This window comes from Motacilla alba, chromosome Z (assembly GCF_015832195.1).
Source record: "Motacilla alba alba isolate MOTALB_02 chromosome Z, Motacilla_alba_V1.0_pri, whole genome shotgun sequence".
In the NCBI taxonomy this organism is placed as follows: Eukaryota; Metazoa; Chordata; class Aves; order Passeriformes; family Motacillidae; genus Motacilla; species Motacilla alba.
The window spans coordinates 36699438-36712446 of NC_052046.1; the positions used below are offsets into that span (position 1 = coordinate 36699438).

Below are 13009 nucleotides of genomic sequence, written 5' to 3' on the forward strand. Positions count from 1 at the left end.
TACATCCCAGCCAACGATATGACCCTTTGGCAGACATGAAATTTACTAGAAAAGTTAAAAGAAATTAAAACCCAGGTAACTTTTCTACTTCAGCTTTTTCTTAATGGAAGAAACCTATGAACTGTCAATGAAACTCCATGCTAACTTCTGAGATGAATGCAATAAATATGAAAGTCTTATTATTAATGCTGCTAGACTAAATATAAAAATTCTTATGCAGAAATTAAGCCAAATTCTGAAGTGTCCAAGTTACGGATTTTGAATTGGCAGCTCTGAAACATAACTCCAGTCTGTTCATAGCTGAAACACTGATCTTTTATTGCTGAAACCAAGAAATTGACTCTGATGGAAGTGGATGCAACATGGTACCAAGACTGGCTTCAAATGTAGTTCTAATACATTTATTATAAAAATGTCACTAAATGTGCAAATTTCCACCACTGAAGTTTTGCACGTGTCCCTCTCAAAGAGAACACACAAGCTCTTCTAATCTGGTGGTAATTAGATATGCAAGCACAGCACGCACTGTGCATTTCAATCAGTAAATTTCAAAGACTGTTGTATTCCTATTAAAAAGACACTGATAGCAGTTTGTTAGCAAACTGTTTGAATTAACCTGTTTGCTTTGCCATTGTTGCTATTTTGTGACTCCTGGAATTGAAATTCACTGCAATTTTTGTGATTTAGACAGCTTCTCAAAAAACATATTTACAGACTTCCAAGCGTTATTTCACCGTCTTTGTAACAATTCAGAGGCAGAGGACAGAGTATATTTATTATATAAATAAACAGAAGTCAGATTTTCTAAAATATTTTCAATTGCTTTCTCATTAAATTTAGTGTTTCATGAGTTGCAGATCCATTCTAGTAACAGTAAGACTTACAAGAGCAGCTAGGCCACTCTGGAGAATAAGGTGGCTTCCAGAGACCATCATCATATGCACAATAGTAGTTTTCACTTGTTCCTTCTGAAAAGCTGTAACCCTCTGCACAGTGCAATGTGCAATTAACTCCGGCTTCATCTGATGTGCATACAAAATCACCATTCACAGGCTCAAAGGAAACATCACAGGGAGAACCTATGAAAAATACAAATATTTATATATTGATTAATGTGGTGAAATAAGTGAACCTGCATGAAAGCAGCACTGATAGGATTTCCAAAAGTACCTAGTATTGATTTGATCTTGCCTCTGTTGAAGTTTGTGGAAGCATTATTTGTTATATCCATAAAGTCAGGATCAGGCTACTGCTAAATAATTCTCAAATTCTGCTATTGCAATCAGAAAACCAGAAACATGAAGACTTAAAAAAAATGTTATATGCACAAAAAAAAATTTACTAAAATAATTTAAAACATCAATCTAAATTTTCACACAAAAATACTTTATTACATCTATTATATTACTATATTACATCTTGAACTCTGAAACTAAACATTATCCATTCTGGACCCTCACAACAACATATGAATTCATTAGAATCATCTTAGGATAACCTCATGACCTCAGTTATGATTCATTTTTCAGGTCAGCTGTGAAGGAAGTTGTGAACGTCTGTAGCTACTATGTCACAAACATTGAACCACAAAAAATCTGAGATGGTATAGACCTCGATACAACGCCAGTTCTAAGCACTGGCTGGTTCTTGCTGAGATTTAGAGCAAATCAGAAACAAGCACATTCATTTGCAACTTACCTTTCCTGAAAGCTATAACCAAAATTCTGGTCTGCATGATTTTAAATTCTCTCTTCACTAACAGATATTTTTATACAGATATCCAACTGAGACATAGAAAGTAGAAAGCAGATATGAAGTGGATTTTTTTCATTCTTAATATAATTTATCTGCCAATTTTTTTTAATTTTTAATGACAAATTGAACTGTGTGGAAGAGATGTCTATGCAATAAACAAAATGCAGCAGTATATCTATAGGTACAGGCATATTCCAAAATCTAAAGAGTGTTTTATTATCTGCTGCAGTATTTGCATTTAATTAGAGAGAAACTGGCAGAAAATTTCTTTCAACTACAGATTTGAAGCAAGATTCAAGTAACACCTGTTAATACATTTGACATGGTATTGCAAAAAACTGTAAGTTTTACTGCTTAATGAATCATAATTTCAGTGTTTTTATATGTAATTTGAATTTACAGTACACTGCTGTGCTGATTCAGTCATAGACAATTTAATTGTTGGTACTAACAAATATTTTGACTGCCTTCAAGTTACCTCAATATAAAATGGGAATAACTAAATGAGGAGGTGGAGCAATCTTGCATCCTTTATGATATTCAATTAAAACATTGCCAGGTCTTGGCCAGAATTTGAAGACAACACACCTTTGATGAAAATGTGGATCTCACATATCCTGCTGTTGCCAGAAGGATCCACAGCTGTGTACTGGACTGTTGTCTCTCCTTTGGGGAAGAGATCTCCAGGTGCATGACTCCTAGTGACAGTCAGTGGACCACCTAGAAGAGTTAAAGGATAACCTAAAGCAACGGTAAGGAAAAGTGTTGCTCATGACCCAGCCTTGACAAATGGAAAAGGAAATGGCAGCAAATCTTCCATATTACTTAAAAATAACTAAGTAAAAGGAACCTCAGCAAATCTCAAACTCCAAGAGATCAAGGGTGAACAGGAGCTCTCTAGCCTTCCACTGTCTCACTGAATCAGGTGAGATTCAGGCACTATCTCACCTGAATTGTCCGAAAATTCTGGCTCTTCCCATGTCGCTGGGTAGTCATTCTCTGCTGCTTGCATGGGTGGTGGAGATCTGCATTTGTCAACTACAGGAGGTTCTGCATCTGCAGAATTTGAAAGGATGGCATGACATTAGCTTGCAGAACTACTGCCACACTCAAATAGCACCTATAACCAGAACAGCAGCTTTAATTTAATATCAGAAGACATAAAAAAGGCGAACCCTTGGAAGTTGCTGCAATTGGAAGATGCTGAATGAATGGATAAGAGTGATTATTCTGCTGAACTCGTGGTTTATGCAGTGTTTGCCTTCTCCAGAGCAAACCTTGGACTACCTGCAGGACACTTGAGTAACACAACTGTCTGACAGAAATACTTGAATAACGATTTGCATCAGTGCAATATGTGTGAACTTTGGAAACTTTCTTGAAGGCTTTCAAGAATTAAAGAGAGATTCATGATGAAGGCAATAACTGACAATGCAATAATGCATTTAATGAAACAGTGTGAGGAGAAATCTTAACAGTTAGAAAGAACAGCAGAATAAAATGCACTCCAAACTGAGCATTGCAAGCAGTGACTGCACATATGCAAAGCCTTTATGGAGATACAAAGCCTTTATGGAGATGACAATATTCCTTGGCTTATAACTGCACACATAAAGGCCACAGTGACTCACAGTCTATTTCTGCACAAATAAGAAGGCTTCAGCCATGATAGACAGCCTTTCCAGTGATTTTTACCAGCACTTACCAATAACCTTGACATTGAATGTGCATCTTGCTTCATTGCCTGACTTATCAGTTGCTGTGTAAGTAATGTCAACTTCACCAATTGGGAGAAGAAATGGTGGTATGAAAGCTGGGGTAACATGAACTAAGACCTGTTACAGGAAAACACTCATTATTTAAAAGCCAAAGCGATTACTAATCATAATATTCATGTTTTAAAAAGTGGACAGAATAGTATCCTTCAATGTCAAGCCTGTTCATTCTGAATGCAAATAGCCTCTTAAAATAATGAAGACACACTTTACAACAGAGTGCTCTATGTCCCTTTTTAAGTCTGCCTTCCTTATGGCAACAGGGATTTCTCTAGTCAGCATCTTGACCCTGATCTGGTGCAAGCTCTGTGCATTAAGAAAATTCCATACTGACTCTTGTTTGTCAAATAGGACTGAAAGCACACTATGTCAGCTCAGAACCTGTTTGTCTGCTGACAATTCTCCAGCTGCAAGGGCAGCAGACCTGGGAGAGGAGTGGAGCAGATGGTTGTGGGCCATAAGTACTTACATGTCCAGTTTTAATCTATGTATGTGTATGAGTCAATAGCCCACAGATGCTTCAGTACGGCACTTGGCTTCTACAGCTCAGTGAATGACCCTGTGTCAGCAGAGCTGTAGTACCTGACCATAGCTATGCCACAGAAAATAATGTCTGAACTTAAATCTCTTTTACTGGGATAGCTCAGTTTCCTAGTGAAAAAAAACCTCCTGCATTAAAAGCTCACACAGACTCACTGCTCTTCTGCTGACTCCTGATAAAGCATTCAGTTGCCTGTAACTTGATCATGCCTGAGCCTGTAGGGAATGTTGCTCTTTATGAAACAGCTCTGGAGCAAGTTTTGCTGGTAACTCAATTTCCAGACACCCTGACTGGCATAGTAGCCAATGGCCACATTTCTGAACCCTGCACAGGAAAATTGGATTTCTCTTTCTCACCCAGGAAGCTGAAATTAATTTTTACTTATCACAGTGTGTACTTGTTAGCCCTTTAGATTAACGAACTGGTTTACTTCCTTCTGAGACGAGTTTATTAAACTTCTTCACATTCTAGTGCTCATTTTTAAAGCAGCTGTCTTCATATCATAAACAAAAGCACATTCTTTCTTTTGACCACATAAATTAACCATATGAGGTTTTATGCACTCACACTTCATGCAGTGTTCTGTGACTGTATAAATCTAATTGAGACAGATAATGCTGAATTCTCAAAATACAAACTTTCTAGGAGATTCTTCTTCTGATAAGCAGAAAGAAGTTCTTCTTCTGCTTATCAGAAGAAAGAAATTCTAGTGGATCATAAAATTAATTGAAATCAGACAGATTGCCCATAGTTAAATAGATACAGAATTGGACTTGCCTCTTCACCGGAGTTATCCTTAGCTGTTGGTACCTGCCAGCTGATATTAGCAGAGTTATGATGTTCCAGAGTCACAGTCTCAATATTGTCTGGGCAGTGAATCTGAGGTGCTTCAATATCTAAACCAGAAAAAGACAATCTGGTTTATATGTGGTACTACACCAGTAAAACCTTATAATCACTCTTTTTTGTACTGCCTGGAATAGAAATGTAAGCATTTTTTAAAATTTCTGTCTCTACCCCTTTGTAACTCATTCCTAGGAATTCACACATGAATAGTAAATTCTCCTGTGGAAAGGACAGATTTTTTTTCTGTATTTTTGTTTATCACTGACTAAAACGACATTCTGGTTTCTACATAGAACTAAACCCCAAGTAAAAAATAAGAATAATTTTGGTTTTTTTTATTATGTATCCCTTCCTTCTCCATACTTTTCCTTTCCCTGCTCAGACGCAGGGCACATACAGATGAAAACACTTTTTTCTGATAGTCAGTGACTAAAAAAACCTGAAAGTAGTTGTGACATGATATAGATACTATAAATGAGACAACAGTGACTCAAATTCTCTGGAGCATGCTGTGGAACTGACTTAAAAGTGACAGTGTCAAGAATTCAGACAGCAGTTGCTGAAAATGTTCCTTAATAAACTCCTGTTACAAGGTATTATGTAGGACAAATGGAGTCTTCTTGTGACATGTGACAAAGCCAGATGGTTCCAGAGGGCTGGTGGTACAATATGGGTAACACCACCACCAACATCTACACCTCAAGTTTCTCTGACAAACTTGAAGTACTTCTTCAGTTGCCTGGCACAGGGCCCCCCAAAACATTTGTGGTCAGGTTATTTTATTGCTGTAGTGCTTCATAAATAGTCTCTAGAATCATAAGACAAGGATACATTTGGCTCTGAACTCATCTATGCCCAAGAGGCTTTAAAACAACTCAGAACTGATATCATTTATATTTTTATTATGAAATAGTTCCAGTAAAAACATAACTTGGGCAATTAAATTACATAATTGAGAATGCAAAGCAATAAATACATGGGATTTTGCCTTCCTTTGAACTCATTCAGATGAAAATTTCATTAGAAATGCACTCTTATAAATAACTACCACTTATGGTTCACACTCCCTTGACCACAGCCTTTAGGCTGGGGCAAATTCCACTTGAAAGTGAAATTCTCTAAAAAGGGTAATAATAAATAAGTCAGAAAGAAAATGGCTCTTTTGAACTGGCCAAATATGTTGGCAGCAAAACAGAGAAAGACAATAACAAGAATGAAAGCAATTGCAATACAACTGTTCATTTTTATTCAACAAGAATAAGCTTCAGAGTTTCTCAGTGCTCCCTACATTATGGGTTTATGCACTGGTAATAACTAGAAGCTTGAACCCAAGTCATACTGTTTTATCTTGATCTAAACACTTCAGCTTGTGCTGGGATCCCATAAAATATTGAAAACTGTGGCTTGGCCCAGGTTTACACCAGAGATTCAGAAAAACGATGTGGAACATCACAAAATGGGAAACAGTATGTTTAAAGAGAGACAAAACCTTCCTGGCCTGTACAGATGAAAAAAAAGCCTCAGTTTCTGTAGTGACCTGGCATGACGACTGGCGTAACTGTTTTCTGTACCATTCCAGCATCCAGTGGCAAGGGCCCCAGTTTGTGGGGAGAGAAATAATTCTTGGAGCACAATAGTTCATAGAGAGGTGAAGAGCATATTCCCAGAGAAACTCCTGTTTTTATCCTACTATAATCCCAAGCCAGACCCTTTCCAGTTCAGTTATGCCTGTATGTAAGGGAATAAATAACCTAGCACTTTTAGAAGAGGTGGGTAAATATGGCAGAACCATACTGAAATGCATGTCACCTTCTCCTGTCCAGCTTTAGATTCTGTGTCAGCCAGTATGTTTGGTGTTAGTGAATTTGGGCCTTAACTCTTGTGCATTGTTGCCTGGGGCATGTCAACAGCTGTAACCACTCAAAGACAGCTAAAATGAACATTTCTCTATAGTCTGTCTATCAGCCAGGCCTTACATAGCCTTTACAGGGTTTATATAAACTTGTGCTAAAACAGTACTGATAGTATTACCATTATTATTTTATTAGAAGTGTGGGTTCCACTTTGAATATCTTTAAGCTATGAGATTCACCTCTACTTTGAAATTTCAAATTTACCTGAGGCACCTTCCTAACAAATGAGAGATGGAGCCCAGGAGAGAAACTTGACGATGAGTACTACAAGATCACACTCAAGGGATCTCTGAACTCCACATTTTTCTTACAAACTTCAAGTAAATCTGACGGGCAAGCTGTAAAGGTACAGGCAATACTTCTTACACACTGTGCAAGTTGTGCTTTCCCCACTCCAAGCCTGTCCTCACTCAGTTATTTGCTGTGTGCTTCCCTTCAATTCTGCACTCATGTATACACAGACATGATTTTGTGCTCTACCTTTACACAGAGCCTCCTGGATGTTTGCACTCCATCTCCCAAATGAAATGCACCTTATTTCTTCTCTAGCTCCAGACAAGATGAATCCTTGGGGACAGCTCAGCTGGCACACAGTCCCAGAAATGGCAGGCTCCAGCCCACATCTGGGAGGGAGAACTGTCACACCTGCTGGTTTCTGGAGGATGGGACAACGCTTTTCTGCAAGACAGCAGCGGAACATGACTTGTAAATGACATACACAAAGTACACATTCAGAAAACCTGCAAGTAAAGCCATGTGGAAAATTAGTGGGAACACAAAATACACAGTCTTTTCAAGAGTCTGTACATTATTACAACCTGATGAAACTGCTACTTGACTTTCAGTTATGACTGAAGTAAACAGCAGCCAACTTATCCGTTCTTCTGTTTCTTGCTCATGCTCTGCACTGAAACCGAAATGTGATAATTTTCATGCAGATCCACTATATCTCACTCTATAGATTTGCCTTTTTTTTCTTATTTTTCTTCTTTTTCTTACAAATTCATCTTTCATGGTTGCTTTGCAGTTGCATTTCCTTGCTTTTAGGAAAACTAGACCATAGGAGGAGAGAAGGAATTGAAGAGGTATCTGTAGCTTTCTACATCTTCTATACTCTATCTTGAAATAAGAAAGGGAGAAGAAGAAGGATACTCTGCCATGAACTCTTTATAGGTTAGGAATATGACAAATGATTTTGCTTACTGCATTCCAAACTAAATTAAATTGGACCTGGTCTTGTCTATGTTCAAAACAGCTGGAAAGACTCAGGGTGACCACGGGAAGCAGCTGAGCTCTGTAAAATCAGGGAGGGTTGATGGTTGCTTAAAGGTTTTAAAGGAAGTTTTGAACTATTCTATTAATAGGGTTCACTACAAATCCTGAAGACAATTTGCACCAAAGCAAAAACCATGATGTGTTTAAACAGGTTCACAAAAGCTTTGTTTCATTCTTAAGCTGTTGTTTTTAGGAATGTTATTTTTATTTCAAATATGGAGACATTAACAAAGGGGCAAAAAGGGGTATCTCATGAATGCAGTTTGCACACTTTCAGTACTGTTTCTTACAACAGTTAATAGGCAAACACACAAGAAAAATGCTCCCCTATTCAGAGCCAATGAGAAGACTTGTAACTTTATAACTTGTCAATGTAGAAATCAGACAAGTCTTTACACCAAGAGAACACAAAAAGTAACCCAATCCAACATTCAAAATAATTCACATTCCTTTTCTCTCCTCTCTTTTCCCAAAACATACATCAAGTAACTGAAAACTGTTTTTTATCCATGGAATAAATTTAAAGATTCTAAGCATTCTGTGTATTTCCTGAAATTTAAACACTCGATGCTGAAATGCTTAAAAGCCCAAGCAATTAACAATTGCACTTCATTTCAATAGGATGCACAGGTCACAAACACTTCTAACTCATTTTTATAGTTCAGGGATATACTGCTGGCTCTGCAAGGCAGAACAACTCCATCAGGGACAAATCCTCAAACCCTAAATTTTGGTTGCTCACCACATGCAGGTAACTGACAAATAGCAAAAAGATAACAAATTTTAAAAACAGTATTTGTAGAGGGAAGCTAAAAGCATTAAATACATATTTTTCTGGGAACAAGTAGAGAAACTGAAACATGTAAGCATGAAAAGCAGGGAAAGTTGCAGCTCTCTGGGAAGCAACAACAGCTGGGCCTATTGCTTGAAACACATCCAGCTATAGTAGAACAAATCCAACTACAGCACAATCCTGAAATGTCTGACAAAAATCAGAATAAAATTTGCAAAAGTGAATTTCTTTTAAGTAAGATAGGTTTTTACCAGGAAAAGCAACTATAATAGTGTTGTTTAAATTTTTTATCTGTGCTCAACTCCAGAATTTGATCAAGCTGATCCAAAAGTCTGGAATTCATTAAGGGTAGAGGGATTTCCATGACATTAGTCATATTGATAGGGAATTAATAGAGGAGTATTTTTAAGGAGACACAAGAACCTGCTTTCACCTGCAAGCACCTGTGATGAAACACAACACTCTATTGTAATTCTCAACATCAAAAGGAACTTGGCAAGTAAGAAGACTACAAAGCAAATCATGCCTCCTTTCTTCAATCCCTTTGCCAAGACTGCTTCAGGAAGAAAAACTGGCCAGCTGCAATCAGGAGCGTGAACTAGCAATTCTTTCAACGCTAGATGGCATTAACACCCTGGATGTCATTTGTATTTTTACTTCTCTTCACTAAACCTTGAACAAAGAAAGGAGAAAAGCATCTTGCAAAATTTATTTTTTTTTAAAGTGATTGATATTAAACTTTTGCCAACGGGTAGGAGACACAAGAACATGACTATGGAGCTTTCCCAGTTTTGTTTTTTTTTCTCCATAAATGGGACAAATGACCAAGCTTCCCTTTTTTAGCAGATATCTTGTTTGTCAGACACCTATAAAATACATGTAGCCTCCTCAGAAGTAGTTCATTGTTAACAAAATCTTTAATGAAAAAGTCAGACATTTTAAACATGTAATATCCAACTTGTAATATCCTTCTAGTCTCTTGGAAAGAGATGCATGACAATAGACCCCACAGAAGTGACTGTAAACAATCCAGGAAATGTTACGGCACAATGTCAGTTTTGGCTACACATGGCCGTGGTACAGTCTCAGTGAGCTAACTTGCAAATTTGGCAAACTTTGTACTGATGAGCAATCAAACAAAAAAGCATTCAGAAGACCAGCTAGAAGGATACCTGGAGTCCAAGATGTCTGTTTCAAGGTAACAGACTGAAGACAACTCCATTTCAGTTTTCTAACAGAAGGATATGAAATTAATAAATTATCAATTTCAAATGCTTAAATACAGCAGGATTTCCAGTACCTTTTATATAGCAGACTGTAAATAATAGTTAGGAGCTATTTGGACTAAAAATTAACAAACAATACCTCCATGACAATGCTAATCATTCAGAAAATGGGTACAAAAGGGTAGCTTCAACCTTCAAGAGGAGGATACAATATCAATGTTCTGATTTACACCTCTCCCTGAATACAAGTACACACATGTATATTGAACCAGAATTTCAGCAAGCTTGTTCTAAACACCAGTCACAAGAAGGAGAAGAGATGCTTCCTAGCTAACATTCTTTCCTTTCTGACAATCAAAGGTAACTTTCTCACTAAATTTTTCAGACTCAGCAAAAAAATAACATACTGCCACCAGTAATCCAGGAATGGAGGCAATATTGCATGGTGTGAAAAAAATCTTCTGATAGAGAGTAGAGCTGGATTTTATTAATCAAAATGCTAAGCTAGGAAGGATGAATTCAACTGATGAATATGGTTAATCTTCTAATTATAATATCCCAACTGGATTTCAAGGTCTCTTCCTTTTGAAGTTAATTGAAGTTTTTCCACTGATTTTAACAGAAGAAAGATTAGGATCTCTTAGCAAACTGTCTTGTTAAATTATTTCTTGTGGATTATTTTCATAATTTCAGAGAATTTACAGTTCAGAGTATTTACAGTTAGAAATTTTTGCTTGTCTCACACAAAGTCCACATTTTTAAGACTGCAATAAAAAAGTAAAGAAATAGCCAGAGGTTCAAGTGAAGTCACCCTACTGGCACTGCATTTACTTGATCCAGGTAACATATATTTCACCCTGACTTCAGTCAGCACTGGATCAACTTCTCTATTGGTGGACTTCAGACTTTTGCCTTTTTTTTTCCCCCCTTCAGTCTATGCTTGGAAGTGTTTCAAATGAATTTCATCATCTTCCTTTCCAAAGTTAATTCAATACCTGTCACTAGTCCTAAACAGATAATTCTGAAATATACAGTCCTTTATTTTTGGAACACAACACATACCTACTTATCCCTGCACAGCTGGTGTGACCTCTGAATCCTGACTCAGGGGTGCTTGGCTCCTAACTTGTGTAAACTCTCATTTCCTTGCTGTGAGTCCAGCAAAAGTGACAACTGCTGCACCTTTAGTTAGCTCTCATGGCGCCTGGCTAACATAAGCTAGTCCTTGCCTGCATATCAACTTTTGTTTTATGATGGTAACTCAAACTGCTGGTTGTTCATATTTAATCCTTAGACCTACTGCTTCTATGTTTCTTGCAACACACTGTGTGACAGTATCTGACACTCAGGAGATACAACAGCCTTTTAGTAATCAGCAGTCCTGCTGTATTTAAATGATAATCTGTCCACTTGCTCCATTTACAAATTCCTTTGCCCTTCCCCAACTTTTAAGATGTGTATAAAACATCCACTGACAAATTCTCATTCATGTCTTACCTTCAGCAGTTATTAAAATATGAAGAATTTCTCACCTGTGATAACATGTCCGAAAAGGCTGCAATCTAACACAGACAGAGTTAGATCAAATACCTACCCACACACTTTGGCTCCTTTGAATCCCACTGAGAGGTTCCCTGGCAGGTGAGTTTGCTGTTTCCTTCAATTTCATAGCCCTCATTGCAGGTCACAAAACATACTGTCTTGTAGGAAATATCAGCTGTTGAACAGTTAATGTGTCCATTTTGAGGAGATCGAAGTCTGGGACATGTTCGAACTGCAAAGGGGAAAAAACACCAGTTCACTCTCAGCACTGAGTATCAGTGGAGTTACACTACTTTGCCCAGTTTTTCAGAGGTAGGAGAGATACTGGTTTGTACATTAGTTACAGTAGTTTGTATCAATTTAGGGAATAGAGCTTGTACAGAGTAGGTTTTTTCAAAGGCTTGATACCTTCCTCTTCCTGAAACATTCCTGAAACGAGGTTGGGCACACACTTCCAAGCTCACCTAAGTATTGACATAAGTTCAAACTAACAAACTAACTGTGCATCTGGTACACAGTGTGCAGCCTGAGCTGGTAATGCCTACTAGCCTTCAAAACAAGGCAGCTGCAGGCAAATGGCATCCTGTGAAAAAGTGTGTGCTCTTGGGAGTTTCTAGTCTCCAACAACATCTGAGAACTTTTGGGGGATTTCAAACTGGCAGGCTGGTATGGGCTGAGTACACATCAGGGAACAGGCTAAGAGCTTACGAACAAGTTAGATGACAGTGTCCCAGAACTCAGGAATTTTCTCAAGCACTCTGGACTGTACTCACAGAATACAGACATGTAAAGGCCTCAGCAAATCAGAAGAGAAGATACTCAGCATGCTGGAGGAGACAGAGAGAGGAGGAAGGAATACAAGTTGTTTATATGGCTTGTATACCAGGTCTATGAGAGATGAAAAGGAACAAATCAGGTTGTTGCTGATACAAAAGAGACCCTTTCAGGTGTCAAGTCCTGGCTGCTGCTCAGCACAGAGGCTTTTCCCCTGTAATGTCTTGCAAACACTGAAAGTGGTGGCATTCCAAGGAGCATGCAGTCCTGTGCAGAATGATTTGATGATCACTCTTACACATGCAGAAAGGGAAGCAGGGAAGTGAAGAGTGATCATCAGATTGTCTTACGGTTTTACTAGTGAATCCTGATGCTGCAATCTAGCACAAAGCTACTCTGTAATTAGGATTGATCCCAGAAGATATGAATGATCGTAGTAAGAAAAACATAGCAATAGTATGACCGGGGTTTATGTTCTTTGTTTCAATGTCATAACCCAAGACTTTATAGTAGGACCTATGCTCTTTCTACTGTCTTTTCAGTGCAGTTCCTTTTCAGCTAGGATGTCA

At 37.9% G+C, this 13009-nt stretch overlaps 1 protein-coding gene across 4 annotated transcripts in view; it reads right to left on the bottom strand.

Annotated features, from left to right (window-relative positions):
- Nucleotides 1–13009, bottom strand: part of SVEP1 (sushi, von Willebrand factor type A, EGF and pentraxin domain containing 1) — a 120268-nt gene that overhangs the window by 62774 nt on the left and 44485 nt on the right. For all 4 annotated transcript variants that reach the window (XR_005255441.1, XM_038125173.1, XM_038125171.1 and 1 more), the window contains exons 6-12: nt 11719–11898; nt 7311–7508; nt 4849–4967; nt 3461–3590; nt 2704–2811; nt 2344–2475; nt 885–1079 (exon numbers count right to left, since the gene is read on the bottom strand). Coding sequence is in view for 3 of the 4 variants with exons in the window: in XM_038125173.1 (XP_037981101.1) it covers nt 885–1079; nt 2344–2475; nt 2704–2811; nt 3461–3590; nt 4849–4967; nt 7311–7508; nt 11719–11898 (1062 nt within the window). In the remaining variant the exon portion in view is untranslated. The remainder of the gene's footprint in view (nt 1–884; nt 1080–2343; nt 2476–2703; nt 2812–3460; nt 3591–4848; nt 4968–7310; nt 7509–11718; nt 11899–13009) is intronic.